We start from the raw sequence: 27,964 nt of genomic DNA, 5'->3' as shown, positions 1-27,964 counted from the left end.
GTGCCAACAGTTGGAGAAGGTTCTTCCACTTTGACCATGCCACTGTCCTGTGCCCAGGGGCGTACTAAGTGGGGGGGCGGGGGGCGTGCCGCCCCGGGTGCCACACACTGGGGGGGTGTCAGGCCAGCGCCCCCCCCCTCCCCTCTCCGCAACTGAAGTGTCAGACAGCGCCGTGAGGAGCCCGAGGCACTGGCAGTGGGCGGCATTGCGGGGGGGGGGGGGTGCGAGCAGCACCCGAGTGGAGTGACATCTGTGATCCGGGACCCAGCTCCCCTTCTCTCTGTGGTCGCGTCGCGCTGCCGTTCTGATCAGTCTCGGGCAGCGGCTGTCACTCACAGCCGAGCAGAGTGAAGCCGCCTCCCCCTCCTCTATGCACAGCACTGTGTAGACAAGGAGGGGGAGGCGGCTTCACTCTGCTCGGCTGTGAGTGACAGCCACTGCCCGAGACTGATCAGAACGGCGCGACGTGAGTCACGTGACCACAGAGAGAAGGGGATTATTGTGCCGGGTCCCGGATCACTGAGCCGACAGGTGACACTCCACTCGGGTGCTGCTCGCACCTCCCCCCTGCAATGCCGCTGCCTTGGGCTCCAGGTACACTAGGGGTTCTTTACTGTGGTGGGTCCTGCACTGTAGGGGGGTCCTGCACTGTAGGGGGTCTGCACTGTAGGGGGGGTCCTGCACTGTAGGGGGGGGGTCCTGCACTGTAGGGGGTCTGCAGGGGGGGTCCTGCACTGTAGGGGGGTTCTTTACTGTAGGGGGGTTCTTTACTGTAGGGGGGGGTCCTGCACTGTAGGGGGGGTCCTGCACTGTAGGGGGTCCTGCACTGTAGGGGGTCCTGCACTGTAGAAGGGGTCATGCACTGTAGAAGGGGTCATGCACTGTAGGGGGGTCCTGCACTGTAGGGGGGTCCTGCACTGTAGAAGGGGTCCTGCACTGTAGAAGGGGTCCTGCACTGTAGAAGGGGTCCTGCACTGTAGGGGGGTCTGCACTGTAGAAGGGGTCCTGCACTGTAGGGGGGGTCCTGCACTGTAGGGGGGGTCTGTACTGTAGGGGAAGATTCTGCACTGTAGGGGGGTCTGTACTGTAGGTGAGGATTCTGTACTGTAGGGGAGTCTGTACTGTAGGGGGGTCTGCGCTGTAGGGGGGTGGGTCTGTACTGTAGGAGGGTCTGCACTGTACGGGGGGGGGTCTGCGCTATAGGGTGGAGGGGTCTGTACTGTAGGAGGGTCTGCACTGTAGGGGAGGATTCTGTACTGTAGGGGGGTCTACACTGTAGATGGGGGTCTGTATGGTAGGGAGGGGGGTCTGCACTGTAGGGGATCTGTGTAACATGCAGAGGGTCCAGAGCTGTGAGGGGCTGTGTAATGTAAAGGGGTGCAGAGGTGCAGGGTGCTGTGTAATGTAAAGGGGTCCAGAGGTACAAGGGCTGTGTAATGTAAAGGGGTCCAGAGGTTCAGGGTGCTGTGTAATGTAAAGGGATCCATGGGTACAAGGGCTGTGTAATGTAAAGGGGTCAGGAGGTTCAGGGTGCTATGTTATGTAAAGGGGTCCAGAGGTGCAGGCTGCTGTGTAATGTAAAGAGGTCCTTAGGCGCAAGGTCCTGTGTAATGTAAAGGGGTCCAGAGGTACAGGGTGCTGTGTAATGTAAAGGGGTCAGGAGGTTCAGGGTGCTATGTTATGTAAAGGGGTCCATTGGTACAAGAGCTGTGTAATGTAAAGGGGTCCAGAGGTGCAGGCTGCTGTGTAATGTAAAGGGGTCCAGAGGTGCAGGGGGCTGTGTAATGTAAAGAGGTCCTTAGGTGCAAGGTCCTGTGTAATGTAAAGGGGTCCAGAGGTGCAGTTGTGGAGAGGGGGGGTACACAGTAGTGACAAAAAGATATTGAAGGATGCAGAGGTATGCAGGGGACACGGTGGGTGTTTTTACATTTTATGGTGGGGGGGGGTGCCAGATATAGGATCCGCCCCGGGTGCCAAATGCTCTAGGTACGCCCCTGCCTGTGCCAGGTCCATAAAGTCATGATTTGGCAAGCTTGGTGTGGAAGAATGTGAGTGGCCTGCATTGAGCCCTGATGTTAACCCTTTGGCCTCTTTTGGGATTAATCAGAACAGTGAGTTATATCTTTATGTAGGCAGGACAGCGGAGACCCAGCTCTTCTCTAAAAACATAAGTGCTTGACCTCACAAATGATGTTTTGGCCGAATGGGCACAAATTTCCACAGACACTCTCCAAAATCTTGTGGAAACCCTTCCCAGAAGGGTGGAGGCCGCAATAGCTGGGTCGGGGGGCAACTAAGTAATAATGCCCATGATTTTGGAATGGGATGTCCAACAAGTTCATATATGCCTGATCAGCAGGTGTCCACAAATAGTTTGCACAGCTTTTTTTCAAGAAAGTAAATTTCCAACTTGTAGGTGCAGTAGTAAGTATTTCTGGGCATCATTATGTTCTGATGTGAACACCTACAAGACTAGATCATTTAAAGAGATACTTCGAGCATCTGTCATATATCTGGCAAATGTTGGCCTTATAAATGGATCAATTTTGCAGTGCCGTATTTTAAGATGTAGTGGATAAAGTTGTGAATAGTAACTGGCAATATTCATGGGGCAGGTTTATAAAATGAAATAAAGCCAAGTGTCTGTTGGGTTTACCTGCAGATGAGATAAAGATGTTAAATAAAGCTATGGTGTTCTTGTTTCAGGTGCGCTCCCTCCTTACTACGGTCTATGTGTGCAGTTTGAGGAAAGTGGCTACCTGTATCAGGACTGTCCAGTGTACAATGACGACAATGACCAGACCACTGTGGTAACCGAAGCTGGGAACTCCACAAGAGAACAAACTGGTATGGGGTTATTTAATAATAAAGAGCTGTGTTGTCTTGATGCAAAGAAATCTATAAGTTATATGAGGGAGGTCCAAAAGTTCAGTACATTGTTGCCACCATATTCTGATGTCTTTATTCAAAATCTAATTTAATTGAAGACATCTCAGCATAATCTGCATCTGGAATGATGCATTTTTCAAAGTTCTTCCAAATATTTTTGACACTGTCCTTTAACTTTTGCCAGCTCGCATTCTGGCAAATGCAATCTGGGAAAAGGGCTGGCAGCAGTGTTAATTTCGTAGACAAAAATAACACTATTTTAGTCAATTAAAATACGACTAAAACTAAAATGGCATTTTAGTCAAAAGACTATGGCTAAAACTGAATCTAAATTTGACATCAGAAACACTGGTTATTATATATTACAATGGCTAACTGTGTCTGTAGTGCATGTTTTAACCTTAACCTTAATAAATAATAACACGTTATTAGATTTTTACTCCAGGAGTATATAATGAGTTTGGACATTCTAGAGAAATGCCTAAACAATGCCAAAAGCCCTCGCTGCGGTGCCTGTACCCAGCACCGGCCGGCAACATCACTCCCGGAGGTTACTTCCGGGAATCGCAGCTCCCAGAGCCGCGATGATGTTGCTCCTGCACGTCCGTGCGGGAACCGTCGGTAACGTCACAGTGAAGCAATGGCACGTACATGCCATTGCTTCAGTGCGCATGTGCCGATGACGTCGACACATGCAAATACAGGGGATATCTCCTAAACCGTGACGGTTTAATAGATATCCTGGGTAGCTACAGGTAAGCCTTATTTTAGGCTTACCTGTAGCAAAAAGTAGTCTGTAAGCGATTACAGCCTCATACACACTATAAGAAAATCGGGCGAACATTTCCGTCTGAGGCACTTTCATACGATTTTCGTATTGTGTGTACACAACTTTCGACAGCCGATTCCCACTTTTGGTATGAAAATTCCTGAAGGGACAAACTTTTTTCTCATACAGGAAGAGAATGAACAATTTTTGTTTAATGTGTACCGTTTTCATACAATTTTCATACAATAAAAATCTGAAAATAAAAACTGCACATGATCAGTAACAATAAACAACAAAAAAAGCCTTTGTCATACGAGAATATTCGTACAAATTTTCCTTCATCAGTTCTGATTTGCTGTGAAACAGCAAGGAAAATTGGACAATATTTGTCCTATTTTCTCATAGTGTATACCCCACTTAAAGTGGAGTTCCATCAAAATTGTTTTTATTAAAAGTCAGCAGCTACAAATACTGCAGCTGCTGACTTTTAAAATATGGACACTCACCTGTTCAGGGCGCCCGCACTGTCCTCACCCGAAGCTGATCTGTCCCTCATCTCTCGGATAGAGACGCCGCCATCTTTGGTAAGGAAATCAGGAAGTGAAGCCTTGCGGCTTCAAAGCCTGGTTCCCTACTGCGCATGCGCGAGTCACGCTGCATGTTCTCACTGGTCCCTGCTGTCTTCTGGGACCTGTGTCTCCCAGAAGACAGCGGGAGGAGGGGCCGGACATGGCGTAGATCGCCACGTTGCCTGTGATGATCTATGCCCGGTAGTAGGAGTAGACACCTGGATTATACAGGTATCTGCTCCCCCTCCCCCCTGAAAGGTGCCAGATGTGACACCGGAGGGGGGGGGATCTGAAAAGTGGAAGTTCCATTTTTGGGTGGAACTCCGCTTTAAGTCTCAGTGCTGAATGTTTGGCATTTACAGTACTGTGGGAGCTGATTAAAAGTAACAGATTTTCTGAATGGAGCAGTAGCTCCATTCTGTAAAACTGTTAGATACTACAGCAGCCATATATTCTAGGCCAGGTAGTTAGAAGAATAACTGCTAGTAAAAAGTACAGGTTTCTTTTTGCTGTTTACTGACTGTGGGGAACCCCCTTTTAGTTTAGATTTGCTATAAGTACATGTGCTCTTGCCATTTAATGCTCAAATTTGTATAGAAAATACACTTGTATTGTATTACACGCATTTTTTACTTACTTTTTACTTTTCTTTGTTGTCATATCTTCAAGAAGAACAAAGGTCCAACTTCCTACCTCAAAATTTTCTCAGGATATCAGAGGTGGAAATGCGAGGTTCTGAAGATGTGACTTCAGGAACTGTACTTCATAGACTGATCCAAGAACAGCTAAGATATGGCAACCCCAATGAGAATATGAACCTCCTTGCTATTCAGCACCAGGCAACAGGCACTACAGGACCAACCAACGTGACCACCAGCTCTGTTTCCTCTACAGAGAACCTCACTCAAGAAGACCCACAAATGGTCAGCCAGTCAGCCCGGCAAGAACCACAGGGGCAAGAACATCAGGTGGACAACACCGTGATGGAAAAAACCCTGAGGAACTCTCAGTCCCAGCAAAACAACGAGGAGCTACCTACCTACGAGGAGGCCAAGGCTCAATCACAGTTTTTTAGAGGCCAACCAGGACCGATGGGACCCGGATTTTATGTCGCTGGTGTGGTGGCTAACCACAAATCTAAAACAGAGGGCCGGGCAACTGTAAGCCGGGCCAACAGTGGACAGGCTCATCAAGATGAAGCACTTAAAGAACTCAAACAAGGTCATGTGCGCTCACTAAGTGAGCGAATAATGTTGTCACTTGAAAGGAACGGAGTCAAACAGCACTCCTCTACTTCTGGTAGTATTAAAGGTTTAAAAAATGGCGTCCCGTCTCCAGTCCCAATCTTAGGAAAGGAAATGGAGCAGAGGGGGCCCCCACCAGACTATCCTCACAAAATCAAACAGGCTCCAACTCCTGTGAATAAAATGCAGGAGCAGGGACACTTTTATAATGAACACCAACACCCAATGGTGCATGAAATGGTGAAGACCTATCCAAGCTCCCAACCACCTAGGACTGAAGTTCCTATTCTACGGTACCAGCCTCCCCCAGAATATAACATCAACAGGTAATGAGAATTTCTGTTAATAAATTGAACTTGAAGTGTATTTTCACACACCTCATATTATGAACTATAATTCTTGTAGTAATACCTCAATGTAATTTCTGATATGACATTCACATATTTCATGTGCTGCGATATCTCTTTAATGGGGACAAAGACAGAAACAAAATTTCTTCTATTTACTGAAGTTGAGGCGGGAGATAGGAAGAAAGGGGTTAGCACACCTGTCAGATTTTTTCTTCATGCACACTAGACGTTTTTGACACTACTGTGAGGGGCATCAAACATTTTTTTTTTTACTGCCTTTAATTCCCCTGCATGTTATCCTATGTATTCATGTACACATAAGCTTTTAGCAGCATTTTGTGGAAGAAAAAAAAAAACACTGCCAGCACATTCTGGAGAAGTAACGTTTTGGCAGAAAAAACACAAACAGCTCCTAAACTCTGCTAAACGCTGGTTCCCTAGCAGTTTTTTGTTTAAAGTGGATCCGCCAGGGTTCTAAACATCCAGTGAGTAGCTGGTTGTTAAGGAGGGGGCCAGAAAGCTGACCTACGCATGGATGAGTCATCAGCTGTCAGCAAAATTCCTGCTGACAGCTGAATCTAGACAGTTGTCTGGCCTGGTATGGATATTAAGGTGAACCCTACACTAAAATTTTCTTAAAAAAAGGTGTGGGTTCCCCCCTAAAATCCATATCAGAACCTTATCCGAGCTGGTGCATGGTGGGCCGATGACATCACAATGGGGCATGGTCCCCCAGTAAAGTCCCCTGGTAGCCCTTCCCCTTCAATTATTTAGCAGTGGGAGGAGGTGGAGCTGTCATTCTGTGGTAATCTTCATAGCGTGTGGACCTCCTTTTTTTGGTGGGGGGGGGGCAAACTGGCGGCATTCATCGTGATTGGGATTGGATCTACACCGTGAGACCGTTTAAAAAAAAAAAATAATGGATTTGAAAAAACTAGTGTATTTTTACTCACTTTTACTACTTTTTTGGTTAATGAGTAGGGGTACCCCTACTCATTCACATAGGGGGCAGTCTACACTGAGAACTGCCTACACTGCCAAGAGGTTCTAGAGCCGGGCCGGGTAGATGAGATGTGAGTAAGCTATTGGGGGTTGGGGTGAAGAGATGAGGGCTGTGAAGGGAGATGTGTGCATGGTTGGGGGATAGGGGAAAGTGGTGCAGGGGTCAGAGCTGAACAGGAGGGGTGGAAGTGAGATGTGGACAGCCTGTGAAAGAGAGTTGAACCCTGAACTCTGTGCATAGCACAACCCTAAACCCTACATGTAGCACATTACTCAACCTTGCACTCTGTAAACAGCACACCCCTGAACTCAGCACTCTGTATGTAGCACACTCCTGAACTCTGCACTCTGTATGTCACATACTCCTGAACCCTACACTCTCTATGCCTTGTGCTCCTTCACTCTGTACTGTACTGAGTTCTGCACTCAGTATGTAGCTCACTCCTGAACTCTGCACTCTGTATGTTACGCTCTCTACGCCTTGCACTCCTGAACCCTCCACTCTCTACGCCTTGCACTCCTGAACCCTCCACTCTCTACGCCTTGCACTGCTGAACCCTCCACTCTTTACGCCTTGCACTCCTGAACCCTACACTCTCTACGCCTTGTACTCTTGATTTCTGCACTCTGTAGGTAGCGCACTCCTGAACTCTGCACTCTGTACATCACGTACTCCTAAACCCTGCACTCTCTACACCTTGTACTCTTGATCTCTGCACACTGTAGGTAGTGCACTCCTGAACTCTGCACTCCGTACATCACGTACTCCTGAAACCTGCACTCTCTACACCTTGTACTCTTGATCTCTGCACTCTGTAGGTAGCGCAGCCCTGAACCCTGCACTCTTTACACCTTGTACTCTTGATCTCTGCACTCTGTAGGTAGCGTAGTCCTGAACCCTGCACTCTCTACACCTTGTACTCTTGATCTCCGCACTCTGTAGGTAGCGCACTCCTATACTCTGCACTCTCTACACCTTGTACTGCTGAACCCTGCATACATAGTCTTACAGATACAACTGGCCCTTTCAGGGAAACCATAATGCTGATGCGGCCTGCAATGAAATTGAGTTTGACACAACTGCTTTAGGCAATCAACAAAGCAAAGCAACCAAAGCCATTCCTGGATAGGTGTTTGAACTGTGTAATTAGTTGTTTAGCCGGAGTATCACTTTTTATTCAGGATCCCAGTCTGATGGCTGAGTGAAATGCCAACCCTAAACGTTTTTCCCATATAAATGAATAATGATTCTTCCTCTTTCTCATGCTCTGTTCCCCAGCACATAACTCTTCTAGAAAAAATACATGAGGGACGTTGAAGAAAACTCTCATGTTAGTCGAGCTGAGATGCTGCTTAAGCGTGGGAGATCCAGCCTTGGGATTAATTCATTGTCCTGAAAATGAAAATATGTTAGATTGCAGATATGATTCAAGCTGGAAGGGTTATATTTAGCACTAACTGATCTATATTTATACAGGGCTAAACAAAGCCCAGGATTCAGTTCTGGAGATTAGAAACAATTTTTTTGATCATTTTTATAAACACTTCGAAGGGGCTTTCCGCATCCATAGAGAAATAGGAAACCCCTTTGTTGAAGGGCTTTAGGGAAATAGCCACCTATTAATGCCATAAAATACAAAATTAAACTTCTCATGCATTCATTTATTTTACTTATTTTTAAAAATCACTCACGCATTTAACATTGTAATTTGGTTTATAATTCTACAGTGTATGTATGAAATGAACTTTGCTTGTTTGGTCTGTTAGATATACCATCAGGGCTCCGTTCACACTAGTGTGATTTCAGATGCCACTTGAGTTGCACAGAATCGCATGACAATGGAAATCACTTTCTGCTAGCGCAGAGGATTATTTTGGTTTAATCTGCATTTTAAATAGAAATCGCATTGTTTTTAATGGTGCCCATTCACATCTATACAAATCAGCATGGTGCAATTTTGGAAAAGATTCCTGTACTACTTTGATGCGATTCCAGTGTGATTTTGGCCCTCAGATCAAATCCGCATTACAGCAGTGTGAACCTAGCCTAAAGGTGAAATTACCTGATGGTGCTGCCAAAAATCCAGTTAAGTGATGTGTTCCTCTGCACATGGCACAGTGTTATATCAAGTAATGTTATCTGCCCTGCACATTTTTCATCTGTAAAATGCTATCTATGTTAGGGAGAAAAGAAAAGGGGAGGTGTTCTGTAGTTATGCCACATTTCCTGTACTAGGGTTACAATTAGGGTTGCCACCTGTCCAGGATTCACCCGGACAGTTTGGGTTTGGAATCATATGTCCGGGTTTCAGACTGTCTGAAACCCAGACACATTATTTAGACTGGACTATGGCTTCCCAGCAGGATTGCTGGCTGCAGTTGTCTCAGCTGAGAGTGTCTGTTACACTCCTTTACACTGCCCAAAGGCAGCACTAACACCCCCCCCCCCCCAAAAAACACACAGATGGGAGAGGAGAGAGGGCTCTGTCTGCTCTCACTCAAGTCCCCGGTGCTGTGCCTCAGAAAAGAAAAGTTGGGGCCGGAAATTTGAAGTCAAGCAGCCTCAGATACATCTAGATGAGAGTTGCTGCCAAAGGGTGAGTGAGCTCACCATCCATCTCTGTCTGTGATTAAAGTCTCACCCCCCTTTTCTTTCCTGCCTCTGAGTAAGTACACTAAGGTAAATCAGGGTTCCCAGAGCACCCCTTACATCAGAGTTCCAGTTTACACCAGAGGCCACAGTGTTTCCCCTTACATCAGAGTCTTCTTTGTACATCAGAGTTCTCAGTGTTTCCCCTTAAATCAGGTTTTCCAGAGCATCCCTTATGTTAGAGGCCCTAGAGTTCTCCCTTACATCAGAGTCTGCAGAGTCTCCCCTTACAGGGAAAGGGAACTCTGTGAACTCTGATGTAAAGGGGGACTCTGGTTATTAACTTCATATGATTAGAAATGTTATTTAATATACATATATTTTGCTAGTTTATACCATAAACATAAACATTGCTGTGCGTCACTAAAGTGTTCGGGTTTGACTTGATCAAAAGTTGGCAACCCTAGTTACAATGCTACTACTTCATAGATACAGTATGAGTGGGTGATGTCACTCTAGGACAGGAAGTGTGCTACTGGCAGGATCAACAGGTGAAAACCAAAAGGAAGAAAAGCCTGGGGAAAAAAAGAAATGAATGCAACCAGCTATAGGTGTGAGAAGCTTATTGCAGATACTGTACATACATACACACACAAACACATACACTCTTATAAATACATTTTAAAATGTATTAAAACGTGGACAGTGTCAGCAGGGCAGTTGTTGGTGTCAGTAGATCAGAGATTGGTGTCAGTAGGGCAGTGGATGGTGTCAGTAGTTTTTTTATTTTAATATTATATTTTACACAATTTTTTTATTTTTTTACAATTTGCTTTATTTATTTTTTACAATTTTTTTAGGAACACCATTGGGAGGCTTTGGTGAAAAATCTAAGGTCTCAAGAGACCCCCAATGTCTCACTTTTGAGATGGGGAAAGGGACTGAGGGCAGAGATTCCCCAGTCCCTTTCTCTGCAGGCTCAGTTACACTGCACAGTGAATTACTGTGAGGTTCTCTGTGCTGAGCAACTTCCTGGTCATTCACAAACTGAAGCATAGTAAACGATGTGCACTATGCTTCAGTTATGCATGAACACAGTGAGTGATCAATACAGATCAGAAAAGGAAGGTGCCCATAAATTACATATTTACCAGCCCCTTCCTCCCACTCTCCATTCTGAAATATGCCCCGCAGCAGTCAGCAAAAGAGGAGAGGAGGGAGACCATTGTGGAACAGGCCCAGGGTAAGGTTCAGGGGCGTAACTATAGGGGGTGCAGCAGTTGCGACCGCAACCGGGCCCTGTGATGCAGGGGGCCCATGCAGCCCCCTCTACATATGGCCGGCAGCAGCATAGGCAGCTAGGGGTACCAGTGCACCATGCACACGGGTGGCTGGAAGCGGAGGGTGACTAGCAGAGCTCCATGCTCTACTATCGCACTGGCTGCTCTTTAGTTGTGCATTCCCTGCATGACCTGTGTCCTCAGAGTACCCCTCTCCTGCTCCATGCATTGCCGCTCAGTCCGATGTCTGTTCTCCCCAACCAGTGGTGGAACTACAGGGCTCACAAAGGTCATACCTGTGACCACGCCCTGGAGTTCCACCGCCGGACTCGGAGGGAAGGGCCCTGGCTGGGGTTCAGGGGGCCCGTCATGGTTTCTTGCATCGGGGCCCTGAAGGTTCTAGTTACGCCACTGGTAAGGTTGAACCCCTATGCAACCAGCACATTTTACTACTGGTAAGCTGAAAAATATTACAGTTTTGTTAACACAACAACTGATTTTAGCTTTCCATACATGCACTGAATCCCTACCAAAACTGATTGGCATGACTGGCTAGTATAAGCCAGCTAACGTGATTTCATTGTCTGTTTATTCTGCATACATACAAGCCTATTCAATAAAAACTCCTAGGAATAAAGTGCAAAGTGCACTGCATGTACCTACCAGTCAGATTACATCTGGTACTGGTTTTTGACCAAGTAAAGTGATTTTTAGTTGTCTCATATAGATTACTCTGGGCTATGTACATAAAGTGTTTGTAACCCAAATAAGTGATTTCACTGCCTGGCCCTCTCTTGTAGGCAGCAATAACACATTCTGTAAGGCCTCATGTACACTGCTGCTGGTAAACGGATGTTTAGGAGCAGTTGGGCATTTTTTTCAACTGCTCTCCTGTTATCAGTACATGTACACAGGGTCGTTTATAGTCATCGCTAAGCAGTTGCGTTTAGAGCCTTTTTATGTAACCCAAAAAAATACTTTCAGAAGCTGAATTTAGAGGCATTTCAAACGCGGCAACTTGCGTTTAGCCACGTTTGCTTTACAGGCGTTTTTCATTTTTGGCTATTTTTGGCTATTTTTTTCAAACGCTTCGAGGCGCGGTTTCTAGCTGTCAAGTTAAATCGTTCAGGAGAGGTTGAACAACGTCCCGTGTACATGAAGCCTTAGCCCTTGTACACACGGTCGGACATTCTGACAACCAAATCCGTTGTATTTTCTCTGACGGATTTTGTCCGAAACTGTTGCATACACATGGTCGGACAAAGTTGTCGGAAAATCCAATTGTACATAACGTGATGACGTTATTTCGCTACGACGGGACTACGTTCAGGCTAGTAGCCAATAGCATTGGTCTAGGAATTTGAGCTGAGCATGCGTTGCACTTTGTCCGTCGAAGTAGGCTACACATGATCGGAGTAGGTCCGATCGGAGCATTTTGTCGGAAAATTTTACAAACAAGTTGGAAAACTTGGTCCATCGGATACTCAGACGGAAACAGTCCGATAGAGACCACACACAGTCGGGTTATCCGACAAAACGGTCCAATAGGACACATTCCATCGGAATCTCCGTCCGTGTGTACAAGGGCTAAGTGTTTTTTTTAAATCAATGCCTCTAAATACCTTTTTTTTCACATATCTTCAGGGCAGCCACATGACTCCCGGCTGCTCTGCTACTCTCCCTCTGATGTCAGGCGGGGAGGTCACGTGACCACCGTGCTGGCCTCTCACTGAGCCCTGGATCGGAGAAGGGGTCACTGTCAACTGCCTCCATATTTCTGCAGTGGATGTGCAAGAAATACTTTTCTTAAAAAATATTTTTTTGGACAATTCATATGAAAGATTCATCTCTTTTCCACAATATCTAATATCATGTTCCCACCTAATGTTGGGTTACAGGAATGGGTTCAAGATAGTTAAAAGCAGCTTCAAGTGAAAAAAGGGTCACCAATGTCATATCTCCAAAGCATCACTGGTGTGAGGAGCTTAACCACTTGACCACTGGGCACTTAAACACCCTTAATAACCAGACCAATTTTCAGCTTTTGGTGCTCTCACATTTTGAATGACAATTACTCAGTCATGCAACACTGGACCTATATGAAATTTTTGTCCTTTTTTTCACACAAATGGAGCTTTCTTTTGGTGGTATTTAATCACCGCTGGGTTTTTTATTTTTTGTGCTATAAAAGAAAAAATACAGAAAATTCTGTAAAAAAATTAATTTTTCTTCGTTTCTGTTATAAAATTTAGCAGATTAGTAATTTTTTCTTCATAAATTTGGGCCAAAATTTATACCACTACATATCTTTGGTAAATATAAGTACAAATTGGTGGATATTATTTGGTCTTTGTGAAAGTTATAGAGTCCACAAGCTATGGTGCCAATACCTGAAAATTGATCACACCTGAAGGACTGACGGCCTATTTCAATTCTTGAGACCCTAACATGCCAGAAAAGTACAAATACCCCCCAAATGACCCCTTTTTGGAAAGAAGACATTCCAAGGTATTTAGTAAGAGGCATGATGAGTTTTTTGAAGTTGTCATTTTTTTCCCACAATTCTTTGCAAAATCAAGATTTTTTTTACTTTTTTTTTTTTTTTTTCACAAAATTGTCATATTATCAGTTTATTTCTCACACAGCATATGCATACCACAAATTACACCCCAAAAAACATTCTGCTATTACTTCCGAGTACGGCGATACCACATGTGTGAGACTTTTACACAGTGTGGCCACATACAGAGGCCCAACATGCAGGGAGCGCCATCAGGCATTCTGGAGCACCCAGGACAATTCTGACATTTCTCTCCTACATGTATAAATCATCATTTATTTGCTAGAAAATTACATAGAATCCCAAAACATTATATATGTTTTTTTAGCAAACACCCTGGAGAATACAATGGTGGTCGTTGCAACTTTTTATCTCGCACGGTATTTGGGCAACAATTTTTCGAATGCTTTTTTTTTTTGAAAAAAAAGTTTTGTGCTTAAAAAAAAAAAAAAAAAAAACACAGTAAAGTTAGCCCAATTTTTGCATAATGTGAAAGATGAAGTTACACCGAGTAAATCGATACCTAACATGTCACTCTTCAAAATTGCACAGGCTCGTGGAATGGCGCCAAACGTCGCTACTTAAAAATCCCCATAGGCGACGATTTAATTTTTTTTTTTTGCTGGTTATATATTTTGAGTTACAGAGGAGATCTAGGGCTAGAATTATTGCTCTCGCTCTAACGTTCGCAGCGATACCTCACATGTGTGGTTTGAACACCGTTTTCATATGTGAGCGGGACTTACGTATGCGTTCGCTTCTGCATGCGAGCACATGGGGACAGGGGCGCTTTAAAAAAAATATATATTTTATTGTTCATTTTACTTTATTTTAGTTTGACATTTTTTTCCCCAAAAATAATTTTTTTTATCACTTTTATTCCTATTACAAGGAATGTAAACATCCCTTGTAATAGGAATATGGCATGACAGGTCCTCTTTACAGTGAGATATGGGGTCAATAAGACCCCGCATCTCATCTCTAAAGTGGGAAGCCTGAAAAAAAAAAAAAAAGATTCTGGATTTGATCGTATTGGCGAGTCGGTAGAAGCACCGGAGGGCGGCGGGAGGGGGGGGTGTCTATGGCTGGGTATTGCAGGGTATCACCAACTATGGCTGGGTATCTCAGAGTATGGCTGGGTATCTCAGAGTATGGCGTTGCAGAGCATTGCAGGATATTGGAGGGTGTTGCAGAGCATTGCAGAGTGTTGCACGGTATTGGCGGGTGTTGCAGAGTGTTGCAGAGCATTGCAGAGTGTTGCAGAGCATTGGCGGGTGTTGCAGGGTATTGGCGGGTGTTGCAGAGCGTTGCAGGGTATTGCAGAGCGTTGCAGGGTATTGCAGGGTATTGCAGAGTATTGCAGAGTATTGCAGAGTATTGCAGGGTATTGCAGGGTATTGTAGGGTATTGCAGAGTAATGCAGGGTATTGCAGAGTAATGCAGGGTATTGCAGAGTGTTGCAGAGTGTTGCAGAGTGTTGCAGAGTGTTGCAGAGTGTTGCAGAGTGTTGCAGAGTGTTGCAGGGTATTGCAGAGTGTTGCAGGGTATTGCAGAGTATTTGCAGGGAATTGAGGGGTTAATTTTCGGTGAGCAGCGATGTGGGTACTGCAGATGCAGCCCACATCGCTGCTGACACCGATCTCTTCCCCCTCCGCTGTTCCGATCGGTACAGAGAGGGGGAGGGAGGAACCGGCGTCATAACATGACGCCGGTTTGTTTACAAGTGATCACTCCGTCATTTGACGGAGCGATCACGTGGTAAACGGCCGCTATGAGCAGCCGTTTACCGTGATCCGTGATGCGCCGGGTCCTGTGGACCCGGCGGTCACGGATGCTCTCGAGTGCGCGCCCCAGGGGGTGCACGAGAGCAGAATTCTGGGAGGACGTCATATGACGGCCTCCGAGAGATAAGAAACCGCCCTGTAGCCGTCATTTGGCTATAGGGCGGTTATTAAGTGGTTAAACATTGCTAGAGGATTTACTAAGGGCGGCCATACAAGGACTGAATTTCTTTCCTGCAACCATGGGTTGCAGGACAAAAATACGCTTGATTCCCCCATCCACACAGACAGTGTTGATGTGGGAATCCCTCCTGCTGGGCCACTGTCTTCTCTCAGTGGGAGGGCAGGCGATGGATCAACTTGGTACATTCAGCCTGTCCATACACAGTTTGAATCTCAGCTGGTTCCTGAACAGGCCGAGATTCGACCCATGTATGGCTTGCCTAATACTGTCTCAGCTGTCAAGTGTAATTTAATTATGGCTGTAAAAGCCCAGGGAAATCAATCTTGGTTTATTTCTAACCTAGGAACACACAAGTCTAGATTTGATCTTTTAGACCGGGGTCTCCAAACTTTTTAGTATAAGGGCTCATCCTATACTTTTCAAATATTCACAGACCAATAAAACTCAGTTTCATAAATGAATAAAATGTAAATTAATGAATAAGTTTTACTTGGCACTTTGTGTAATCGACATGATATGATTCAGAAAAAGAGAGGGAGAACTTTAGAAAAACAAACCAACCTACATCCGGGTTCTCAATAAAGCTCCTCTTTGCATAAGAGCCCCCCCTTACATTAGGGTCTTCATCAAACTCCCGCAACAGCATCTACTATGCACTCCGAACTATAGATGGCGCTGTAGTGATAGCTAGCATCACTGTGTTTATAAATGCTTGTATATTCTCTGCACAAAAAGGATGTTTTTATTTCTCTCTGCTCTCTCCTGGAATCCTGTTCTCACACATGTATGCTATTCTACTCAAATAAAGCTGAATTCTACATTCCTCAAGATCTCAGTGCCTCATCTTATCACATAACAAACATCCCCTTACATCAGAATCCCTATCAAAGTCAATCCTTATGGCATGGCTAGGAAACTTGAGAGGCCACCCAAGAATGTAGCTGTAGCAGCAGCCAGAGCAGGTTAGGACAGAGGAAATGCTACCCTCATCTAAATCCTGGGGAAAGCAGATGATTAGTTGTTTGGATGCCAGCCATCCTAGCAGCCAATGATAATACAATGGCAGCGCTGCCAGGGAAACCTGCCCGGGAAACCTGCCCCAGAAACCAGAAGGGGTGTGCATGTTGGAGCGATATGGAGACTATAGGCACACCTGAAGACCTGTGTGAGAAGCCATTGACCCTAGCTGCAAGCTGGATAAAATCTTGACCAGGCTAGATTTGGCCTGTGGGACGAAATTTGGATCAACAAAACTTACCAGCACAAAGGGCCTTCTGACTGCTTACAAACAAAATGTTATGTTTAGGTATACACTTATGCTATATAGTTGTTGATAAACCTAACATTGATTGCGCAATATGACTGTAACTGTGGGCTTTAGTTTTTTTTTTTTTTTTCTAAATGCCCCAAAATTCAATTTGACAGATTTGACAGCTTCAAGACGCCTCCTGTATGGTGTGATTTTTGCCCATTCTTCCACACAGTCTTCAAATCATGAAGGTTCCATGGGCCTCTTTTATGAACTCTGATCTTTAGTACTTTCCATAGATTTTCTATTGCATTCAAGTCAGGTGATTGGTTGGGCCATTCTAGCAGCTTTATTTTCTTTCTTTGAAACCAATTGAGAGTTTCCTTGGCTTTGTGTTTGGGATCATTGTCTTACTGAAATGTCCGCCCTTGTTTCATCTTCATCATCCTGGTAGATGGCAGATTTTTTTATTAATAATGTTTTGTTACATTTTTCCATTCATCCCTCCTTCAATGATATGAAGTTTGCCAGTACCGTCTGTTGACAAACAGCCCCATACCATGATGTTTCCACCTCCAAACTTCACTGTTGGTATGGGGGTGTTTTTGGGGTGATGTGCAATGCCATTTGACCTCCAAACATGGTGTGTATTATGGCACCCAGAGAGTTCAATTTTGGCCTCATCTAACCAGACGATATTCTCCCAGTGTTTCACATGCTTATCTAAATGTTGTGCAGCAAACTTTAATCAAGCTTCAACATGCTTTTTCTTTAGTAATGTAGTCTTGTATGGTGAGCGTGCATACAGGCCATGGCCGTTGAGTGTGTTACTTATTGTTTTCTTTGAAACAATTATACCTGCTAATTCCAGATCTTTCTGAAGCTCTCCACAAAATCTTGTGAGGAGCACATGGTCGTGGTTGGTGTATGGTGAAATTATGTTCTTTCAACTTCTGTAAATATGGCCCCAACAGTGCTCACTGGAACATTCAGAAGTTTAGAAATCCTTCTGTAACCAATGCCATCAGTATGTTTTGCAACAATAAGGTTGTGAAGATCTTGAGAGATCTCTTTGCTTTTACCCATCATGAGAGGTTTCCTTGGTGATGAGACACATTTTTATAGGCCATCAGTTGAGACTGAACCAGCTAATATAAATTTTCAGTGACAAGGAACAGGATTGCTTTCTAATTACTGATAGATTTCAGCTGGTGCCTTGACTTGTCAATGCCCTTTCGCACTCCCCTTTCTCTCCATTTTATTACACATAACTTTATTTCTGAACTTATTTGTTTTGCATGGATTGCATGAGTTGTTACCGATTTGTTCAAAATGTAATTTCTAAAACCCCTTTAGAAATATATTTACCTTTTAAAAATGGTAACGTGTTCAATACTTATTTTACCCACTGTATGCCCTAAAAGAGTACAGAAAAATTCCAAATGACAATGGGTTTATAAGGAGGCCATTGGTATTTGATGTGATGTTATACCCCACCTCCCAACCAGTCAACCCCTTCAAACCCCTGACAGCAGCACCTGTGTGAATAAAGCCTGAAAACAGTGTTTGTAGGCTTCATTTATGACTATACTGTAACAATATTATTTAGTCTAGCAAAAAGAACGTTGAAAACCCACATAATTCCAAATCAACAGGCATTTTTCTGTACTTTTTTTGGGGGGGGGGACAGTTCCACAAGGAGAATGGCAGAAGGCTAGCTTCTTAGCTAAATCAGTTGGCATACAATATTTTGATGTTGTTCTGGAGTGCCGCTATAAATCAGTGGAAGGAGATGTGGTTGTTAAGCTATACAGCCAGCCAAAGCAGAGGTCACCTTTACGTTGCAGAGCACAGCACAATGAGCATGCATGAGTTGAGAGATGGTGCAACTCCCACATGCATTGCAGTGTACGAAAAAAAAAACAATATGTTCATTTTTAAATCTGCTCATTTCAGCACTCTCTAAAGATAATGTCCCAGCGCTGACTTTTCATCTTTACATTTTTTGTTTTCTTTCATTTGCAGCCGGCAGCAGCCTCCTCAGCTTCCCTTCCCATCTGTCCCGCTGCAGCACCACAGCCCCATGTCCTCCCAAGCATCCTCCATCAGTAGCTCTTTGCACTCATCCTCTTTGCCATTATTCCCGATGGGGATGACATCCCACCCAACGCCATCGCCATCCCCATCACCCATCCAGCCACTCCCGCCAGAGGCTTTCACCATTGTGGAACGGGCACACCAGATGGTGGAGATCCTAACCAAGGAGAATGGAACCTTGAAACAGCAGCTGGAGATCTGCTATGTAAAAGCAGACAAACTTCAAAAGGTATGCTATCCACGTGTTTTATTTAAGCTGTATTTCATGCAGATAAAACAAATGAATACAGCTTGGTGTCCATTAATAAATCATTATTTTTTTTTTTTATGTAAGAAGTGAACATACCTATTGACTTGGTATCAAATAGCCTTCTTCAGTCCCTGTCCAGCAGTACTCAGACTGGGAGAGGGAAAAGCACTGCGAGGAGTTGGTCAGTTGTGCTTCAAATCTCACGTGCTAACAAAAGACAGGCTAGTAGGAAAGTGTAGAGTGACAGAGAGATGAGCTCAGTCTGCTTCTTCCCCTTTCATTGTCCATTCGCAGTCTTTGGCAGAGACAAGGCCCAGTTGTAATACTTCACTACAGTAGAGAAAAGTCAGGTCTCCTGCCCTGCTGGACAGGGCTGTGCTGTGTAAATCTAAGGAATGGATGGGCAGAAATATAAATCCTTTGTGCATTTAGCTGTTTGTCAAGACATCAGCTATAAAGCTGAACTCCAGGAATTCAGCCCCTCTCTAAATTGTTCTGGATTATCATGAGTTAAGTCCGACAAGGTGCATGCCACTTTGTGGACCTATCTCTTTAATTTACAGTTACATAACTTTTACTGAGCGCTGGGAGTATAGTTATTGCTGTACTTCTGCCACTCCAATGCTGGATCTCCTGGTCGCTGCAGCTGCAGAGTTGTATGCAGCCACTGTGACCACCCCCCCCCCCCCTTCCTCCTGCCCAGTCACAGAGTGCTTTGTATTATTTGAACTCATTCATAAAATACTAAAGCCTTCTGTGAATAGGCAGCAGAGGGGAGGGGCGGGCAAAGCCGCTGCTGTAAAGAGAAGGCAGTATCTCTCTTATCAGAGCACCAGGAGTGTAGAAATAGTTGTACTCCCTGCGCTCAGTAAAACCATCATTTTTAATTTCTAGAGAAAAGTCCACAAGGTGACATGCACCTCCTTGGACTTAACCCATAGTAAACCAGCAAATTCTAGAAAGTGTCTGAATTCTTAGAATTCAGCTTTTAACGTTGTACATGGCTTTACTGTAGAGAAAAGGATCTACTGTATAATACATCATGGGCAGTAAAAGCATCTCTGTTCACAGATCAGAACTGTATTTTGAGACATAGAGACCATGTTGGGTATGTGTTAGGGTGTGCTTTAATTTTATTGATTTATTTATGGCATTTATATAGTGCCGCCAATTTACGCAGAGCTTTTCATGTTGCACATTAACATCATTAACTATCCACAAGCAGCTTACAATTTAAGATCCCTACTTCACATATATACATACACATACTAAGGTCAATTTAGACAGGAGCCAATGAATCTACTAGCATGCCTTTGGAGTGTGAGAGGAAACCTATGCAAACTCCATGCAGGTAGTGTCTTGGTTGGGATTTGAACCGAGGACCCTAGTGCTTATAAGAATTACTTAGATCTTAAGGGCATGTAGGGGACAGTTACCTGGAAAATGCCACACTGTGCTGCCAATGTTGAAGACTCAATTACCTCTTACCAAAAGATGCAGAATTGAATAAGCAAAGACAAAGGAAATATTGGGCTGGATTTGAAGAAAACGTCTTTCTCAGTTTAGTAAATGTAGCACAGCAGCACTAGGCAATGGAGAAATACACACACCGACCACATTATTAGGTACACCTGTTAAATTGCTTGGTAACACAAATTACTAATCTGCCAATAACATGGCAGCCACTTAATTCATTTAGATATCTAGATGTGGTGAAGATGACTTGCTGAAGGTCAAACTGAGCATCAGAATGGGAAAGAAAGAAAGGGATTTAAGTGACTTCGAACGTGGCATGGTTGTTGGTGCCAGACGGGCTGGTCTGAGTATTTCAAAAACTGCTGATCTCCCGGGATTTTCACGCACAGCTATCTCTAGGGTTTACAGAGAATAGTCAGTAAAAAGAGAAAATATCCAGTGAGCGGCAGTTGTGTGGACAAAAATGCCTTGTTGATGTCAGAGGTCAGAAGAGAATGGGCAGACTGGTTTGAGATCATAGAAAAGCAAAAGGAACTCAAATAGCCACTTGTTACAACCAAGGTATGTAGACTATTATCTCTGAATGCACAACACATCTAACCTTGAAGCTACAGCAATAGAAGTCCACACTGGGTGCCACTCCTGAGGCTACAAATCACATAGGCTCACCAAAATTGAACAAAAGAAGATTGGAAAATTGTTGCCTGGTCTGATGAGTCTCGATTTTAGCTGCAACATTCAGATCATATGGTTAGAATTTGGCATAAACAACATGAAAGCATCCTGTCTTCTATCAATGGTTCCGGCTGGTGGTGTAATGGTATGGGAGATATTTTCTTGGCACACTTTGGGCCCCTTAGTACCAGTTGAGCATCGTTTAATTGCCTCAGCTACCTGAGTATTGTTGCTGACCATGTCCATCCCTTTATGACTACAGTGTACCCATCTTCTGATGGCTCCTTCCAGCAGGATAATGCACCATGTCACAAAGCTCCAATCATCTCACCACTGGTTTCTTGAACATGACAATGAGGTCACTGTACTCCAATGGCCTCCACACTCACCAGATCTCAATCCAATAGATCAGTGGTCATCAACCCTGTCCTCGGGCCCACTAACAGGCCAGGTTTTATGTATTACCTTTAGGAGATGCAGACTAGAATACTTCAATCACTGAGCAGCAAATCATATCACCTGTGATGTATTTCAGTTATCTTGCCAACCTGGCCTGTTGGTGGGCCCTGAGGACAGGGCTGATGACCACTGCAATAGAGCACCTTTGAGATGTTGTGGAATGGAAGATTCACATCATGGATGTGCAGCTGACAAATCAGAGGCAACTGTCTGATGCTATCACGTCAATATGGACCAAAATCTCAGAGGAATGTTTCCAACACCTTGTTGAATCTCTGCCACGAATAATGAAGGCAGTTCTGAAGACAAAAGGGGAGCCCAGAAATAGCAAGGTGTACCTTATAAAGTGGCCAGTGAGTATATATTATCTAGTGCTGAGATTACAGTGAGTACCTTCACTGGATTCATTTGCTTTGTGGACTAAGCTTTCACACAGTTCTAATCCTGCTCAGCTAACATCTGCTCCCAATTTCCTGAGGGGTCCAGCCACTGGTGCTCTAGCCTGTAAACACCAACCGCGACCTGTGCGCAAAGTCCTCGTAATCAGCGCAGTAACCCTGTGAAGTGTAAGCAGAGAGCTACAGATGTGGCCTGGCTCCCTGTTTGGTTTGGCACGTCACCAGCACTGCTCTTTGAACTGGAATTGACAGTGACTCGTATGCAATGATAAGATAATTGTACCAGAAAGCCTGATCCAGAGGACTCCTGGAGGGGAGATTTCAGTCACCGGCTCAGAATAACTGCACTTAACTTGGCAGGAGCCTACTTATTGACCTGATAAGTTATGGGAAATCCAGCCTGCTGAGTGACTCTTTAGCCTTTTAAGGATTTGTCTTTGTTTTTTCTCTACAGCTGCAGACTGGATAGATTCATATTTTCTTGCTGTATGGAGAACTTTTCCTTTTAATTTTAAAAAGTTCTTTAAGAAAAAAAATCAAGTTTTGTGTGTGTGTGCGTTTTTTGAAACGGCTTCTTTTTTTTTTTTATGGAACCATGTTCAGACATCTCCGCCGCTTCCAAGTCTGGCTGAGGGCTGGATTGATTGCAGAGTAGGAAACAAGATTTTACCAAGGTCACAGTTGTGATGGGGCCCCCTTGTTCATGCCCTGTAAAGTCTCCCTTTTCCAGCCAAATGTCTTCTACTTCTTCTCTAATCCTGCTGGTCACGCCAAGGCTGACCATAGATAAGTGGGGTTTTTTTTTCCATTTAATCAGCAGGTTGAATGAAGAAAAACGACCCAATTTCTCCTATCTACACATTCGAGGTGGATGGGGGAATCCTCCAGGCTGTATCTTTGTATTCTGTCTGCAGGGAGCCTGCAGCTCCGATCCAATAGAAATTTTCCAACAGAAAAACAGATCAACTCTTCAATATAGGCATACCCCACTTTTAAGTACACAATGGGGTTTATTTACTAAAGCTGGAAAGTGAAAAATCAGGCTCACTTCTACATAGAAACCAATGAGCTTCCAGGTTTTATTACCAACGCTTAATTGAACAATCTGGGGTTAGAAGCTCATTGGTTTCTATGCAGAAGAGAGCCTGATTTTGCACTTTCCAGCTTTAGTAAATAAAACCCCATTGTGTACTTAAAAGTGGGGTATGCCTGTAGTGTGCATTAACGCTGTATGTCTCTACTAACTTTGCACTTCTAGACTTTGCAAAAGTTGCCCACTCTTCTTTGCAGAGAGTTAAATTTGCTGGTGACCGTTTGTGGACTGAAGTCTTCAAGTCATTTCACAGATTTTCAATGGGGTTTACATCTGGGCTGTGACTAGGCAATGTAAGGACATTCACCCTCGTCTCCTTCAACCACTATATGCTCCTTTTTACTGTGTGCTTTGGGTCATTGTCATGGTGGAAGGTAAACTTTCTACTAGGGTTGCATCGATACTAGTATCGGTATTGGTATTGATGCTGATACCGAGTATTTGCACAAGTATCGGTACTCGTACAGATGCACCGATACCTGAAACCCATACTTTCAGGCTCAGTTCTTTGAGCTGTCAGGGGGGTCTCCCCAATGTTAAATAAGTCTGGTAATTGGAGCTGTCAAAAAAAAAAAAAAAAAGCAGCCGGCAATGTTTATTAACAACATTGCTCAGCCCTGAAACAATAAAATAAAAAGAAGCATTGGGGGTTATTTACTAAAGGAAAACCTACTTTGCACTGCAAGTGCCCTTGAAAGAGCACTGATAGTACACTTGGAAGTAAAGTTGCTGTAGATCCGAGGGGGACATACAAGGAAAATAAAAAACAGCATTTTAACTTGCACATGATTGGATGATAAAATCAGCAGAGCTTCCCCTCATTTCAGATCTACCCCTCAGATTTAGGACGACTGCACTTTCAGTGCAAAATGTATTTGCCTTTTGTAAATAACCCCCATTGTTTCTTCTTGTAAATTTCAGTTTCTTCATCTGCAGATCAAAGGGATGAACAAATGTTCCTCAGTTTTACCCCTTAATAACCCCTAATTTACTCTAATCAGCCTTAATGAACTCCCTATTCTCCTCCATTTAATTATTTTCCTGCTTTTTTTTTTCTTTTGTTCACGTCTATTTTATAAACGATAAACAATAAAAACTTTTTTGTTTGTTTGCTTTTTTTTTTTGTTTGCTTTGTTAGTGAATATTTTAACACATATATATTAACATATATTTACACATTTCACATTGAAAAAGCGCTAAATTTAAAAAAAAAATCTATTTATTTAATTTGTAAATAACTTTTCAATGCTTTGTACCATTGCCGACAGCTGAAGTTAAAACAAAACCGTTGCGGTTGGTATCGGCGAGTACTTAAAAAAAAAAAAGTATTGGTACTCGTACTCATTGTAAAAAAAATGGTATCGGTGCATCCCAAGTTTCTACCCATTGACAATTTTCTGGCAGAGGGCAGCAGATTTTGCTCAAGAATTTGATGGCATTTTGCCCCATCCATTTTCCTTCTATCCTGAAAAGTGCTCCAGTCCCTGCTGCAGAGAAACGCCCCATAACAGGATATTACCCCCTCCATGCTTTACTGTAGGAATGGTGTTATTTGGATGGTGAGCTGTATTGGATTTCTGCCAGACATATCGTTTGGTGTTGAGGCCAAATAATTCAATTTTAGTCTCATCTGACCACCTTAAAGACACCTTGAAGATTCTGAGGCCAAATGGAAAAATGTGTTATAGTCAGATGAGACAAAAATTGAGCCAGTATAAAGCTGGCTTAATCTATTGTCACATGATGCCCCAGGTCCCAAGTCTTTCATCTTTTTCTCTTCAGAAGAAGAGGGGTCATTCTCTTGGTGTCCATGTCACTGGCTGGGTAACATGATCCTATTGACTGTCTAGCCTGAAGCCTGCTGTGAGTGGTAGTGTCAGGAAAACATGACTGCTGTTTTGCAGCACTGGATCCACCAATTGTGACTCCTGGCATCAATGTGGGACATAGATATCAAACTGAAATATATATAAAAGTGCTTCAATAGATATAAGATAGAAAACCTAATGAAAAAAATCCTTGCGTCTTCAAGTTATTTCACAGATTTTCAATGGGGTTTAAGTCTGGGCTGTGACTAGGCAATGCAAGGGTATTCACCCTTTTCTCCTTCAACCACTATGTGGTCATTTTTGCTGTGTGCTTTGGGTCATTGTCATGGTGGAAGCAGGGTCATCTTTAACGCAGGGCAAAAAGGGGCAGCTGCCCTGGGACATGTCATTGTCGGGGGGCTCACCAAAGTTGCCCCTTGAGCCCTCAATTTGGGGTCCCATGATAACACTAGTGAGCGCAGAAACACATTGCTGTATTCCCCGGCCAGCAGAGTGGACCCAGGAACTCCACTGCTGCTCTGACCCAGCCAGTATGCGCGGAACTGAGATCGGAGTAGGAGCGCTGAAAGCCCTGGCCTCCAGACCTTTGTGAGTCCCACCCCCAAACCTTTGCAAGCCCTGCCTCCGGACCCCTGAGGGCGCCTTGACATCTGAGGGCCCCGCATCTGGACCTGCAGTGTCTGCATCCCTTTAGAAGCGATTAACCCTTTGAGAGTATCTCACCAAAATGCAATTTCTGTTGCAGAGGAAGCCTGAAATCTAACTTGTATCTTGTGCAGACTTCTGGGAAAATCAGTGAGCCAATCACACAAACAGGAAATTCCATTTCTGGGGAAGTTCTATGCACTGACTGTGTACAGAATGCCTCCAGGTTGCCATATTGCATTGAATTTTACGGATGCAGATTTAAAACTAAAAGGAATTTTTAACCACTCCGAAACCCAGGCACTTTTACCCCTTTCCTGCCCAGGAAAATTTTCAACTTTCAGCACTGTCCCACTTTGAATGACAATTGTGTGGTCATGCAACACTGTACCCAAACTATATTTTTATCATTTTGTGCACACAACTAGAGCTTTCTTTTGGTGGTATTTAATCACCACTGTTTTTTTTTTGTTTGTTTTTTGTGTTTTTTTAATTATTTGCTAAATAAAAGAAAAAAGACTGACAATTTTGAACCAAAACCTGTTTTTTCTAATTTCTTTGGTGAAAATAACTCAAATCAGTGTTGTCTGTAGGAAAGTTATTGAATCCACAGACTATGGTTTATATATATATATATATATATATATATATATATATATATATATATATATATATATATATATATATATTGTGGCAGCACGCAGGTAAAGTCACCTGGTTGTATCCAGGATGGGAAATATGTGTGCCCCAGATTCAGGCTTTATGCAGACTTGTACAATTAGAGGGGAAGAGTTAATGAGCCCAGCTGAAGTAAGTGGGCTCATTAAGACCTCTACAAAAAACCCCAGCATGCTTAGGGAGAGGCTCCATCCTGGAACCAGTTTTGTGTTTGTGTAGACTGGAGAGTGTGACACCTGTTCTGTGCGGTGAGTTAACGCCTGTGTGGCAAACCTCTACAACAGAGACAGGGACTGGTGCAGCACAAGGCTGCACTCAGTTGTTAGACAGGGAATCTAAGTGTGTAATTAGAGGTCAAGCTGACCAGGATTTATTTTCATGTTTTATTTTTGTTTGGCTGTTATATGTTTCACTGCATGTAGCATAAATAAACTGCATCTTTTTTTTTTTTTTGCACCTACAACGCTGTCTGCTGTGCCTGATTTTGTGTTGTGAACCCATCCAGGAGGTCACACACACCCGCTGCCGAGCTAACCCCTCACAGTTGGTGGAGAATTTTGGCAGTTTTTTTTTAAGGCCAGCATGGAAGAGATACTGAGACAGCTGGCTCTAGCAAATGCAAATCAGCAGCAAGCAAATGCAAATCAGCAGCAAACAAATGCAGGTTTACAAAAGAGCCTTGCAGCCCAGCAGCAGACAAATGCAACTTTGCAGCAGAGTCTGGAAGCTCAGCAGAAAGCTCACCTGCAGAGTCTGGAAGCTCAGCAACAAGCCCAGCAGCGATCTGAAGCCCGCTTCATAGACCTGTTGCAGAAGCAAGAGCAGAGTTTTCAACAGCAAATAGAGACATTAATACAGCAACGTCCGCAGACCAATGAGGCAAGTGGTTACACTAATACCGCATCCTTTGGTGTGAGCCGTTTACTGACAAAAATGACTGGAGAGGATGATCCGGAGGTGTTTTTGACCACATTTGAAAGGACTGCTGAAAGGGAAAAGTGGCCTAAGGAGCAGTGGGCTGGACTGGTGGCCCCTCTGTTAACTGGGGAATCGCAGAAAGCTTATTATGACCTAGAGCCTGACCAAGCAAAAGACTATGTGGTGCTAAAAACAGAAATATTGGCACGGCTGGGTGTCACCCTGGCCGTCCGGGCTCAGCGTGTGCATAATTGGACTTTTCAGGTTTGAAAACCCCCCAGGTCTCAAATGTATGATCTCATTCACCTGAGCAGGAAGTGGCTGCAGCCAGAGATTTTGACCGCACCAAACATTGTGGAACGTGTTGTTATGGATCGTTTCCTGAGAGCTCTTCCTACTGCCATCCAAAAATGGGTAAGCCATGGAGATCCAGAAAATGCAGATAAACTTGAGGATCTGGTTGAGAGGTACTTGGCTACAGAGAACCTGACCACCTCTTCCAGGGACTCACGGACTTTCCACCCTAAGACCAGATCATTCCCAGTGGCGGGTAAGATGACTCCAAGGGGTGAGGGTGGAGAGAGTGGGAGTTCTTCCTAAGGTCTGGCGGGAGCAGCCCGGGAAGCCCAGGCTGCAAGAGGCAGCGAAAAAGATTATTTGCTACCGCTGCCGCCAAGAGGGACATATTGCAGCCAATTGCCCAGTTGTGGATGAGCCTATGCAATGTGACTTTGTAAGGGAGAGACGTCAGTCGCTGTTTGTGACAGTTGCATGCACTGCCATTCGGGGACCTGAGAAACATTTATGTAAAATGTGTATTAATGGTAGAAATGTTGATGTGTTGCTGGATTCAGGTAGCCTGGTAACATTGATAAAAGCTGAATTAGTTACTACAGAGGTCTCTGGGAAGAACAAGGTGGCTGTTATTTGTGTGCATGGGGACACCCGAGAGTATCCTGTAACTTCAGTGTTTTTTGAG

At 44.1% G+C, this 27,964-nt stretch overlaps 1 protein-coding gene across 4 annotated transcripts in view; it reads left to right on the top strand.

Moving 5' to 3' along the window:
- AMOTL1 (angiomotin like 1) overlaps positions 1 to 27,964 on the top strand; it is a 210,507-nt gene that overhangs the window by 121,637 nt on the left and 60,906 nt on the right. For 3 of the 4 annotated variants that reach the window (XM_077484950.1, XM_077484949.1, XM_077484953.1), the window contains 3 exons: positions 2,707 to 2,847; positions 4,897 to 5,797; positions 18,493 to 18,793. In XM_077484950.1, coding sequence (XP_077341076.1) covers positions 2,707 to 2,847; positions 4,897 to 5,797; positions 18,493 to 18,793 — 1,343 coding nt within the window. The remainder of the gene's footprint in view (positions 1 to 2,706; positions 2,848 to 4,896; positions 5,798 to 18,492; positions 18,794 to 27,964) is intronic. The other variant, XM_077484952.1, reaches the window with a different exon arrangement.

Source organism: Lithobates pipiens, unplaced genomic scaffold (assembly GCF_037356315.1).
Source record: "Lithobates pipiens isolate NorthernLeopardFrog02 unplaced genomic scaffold, aLitPip1_a1.2 Scaffold_17, whole genome shotgun sequence".
Taxonomy (NCBI): Eukaryota; Metazoa; Chordata; class Amphibia; order Anura; family Ranidae; genus Lithobates; species Lithobates pipiens.
This window is presented reverse-complemented; position numbering and strand designations above follow the sequence as displayed.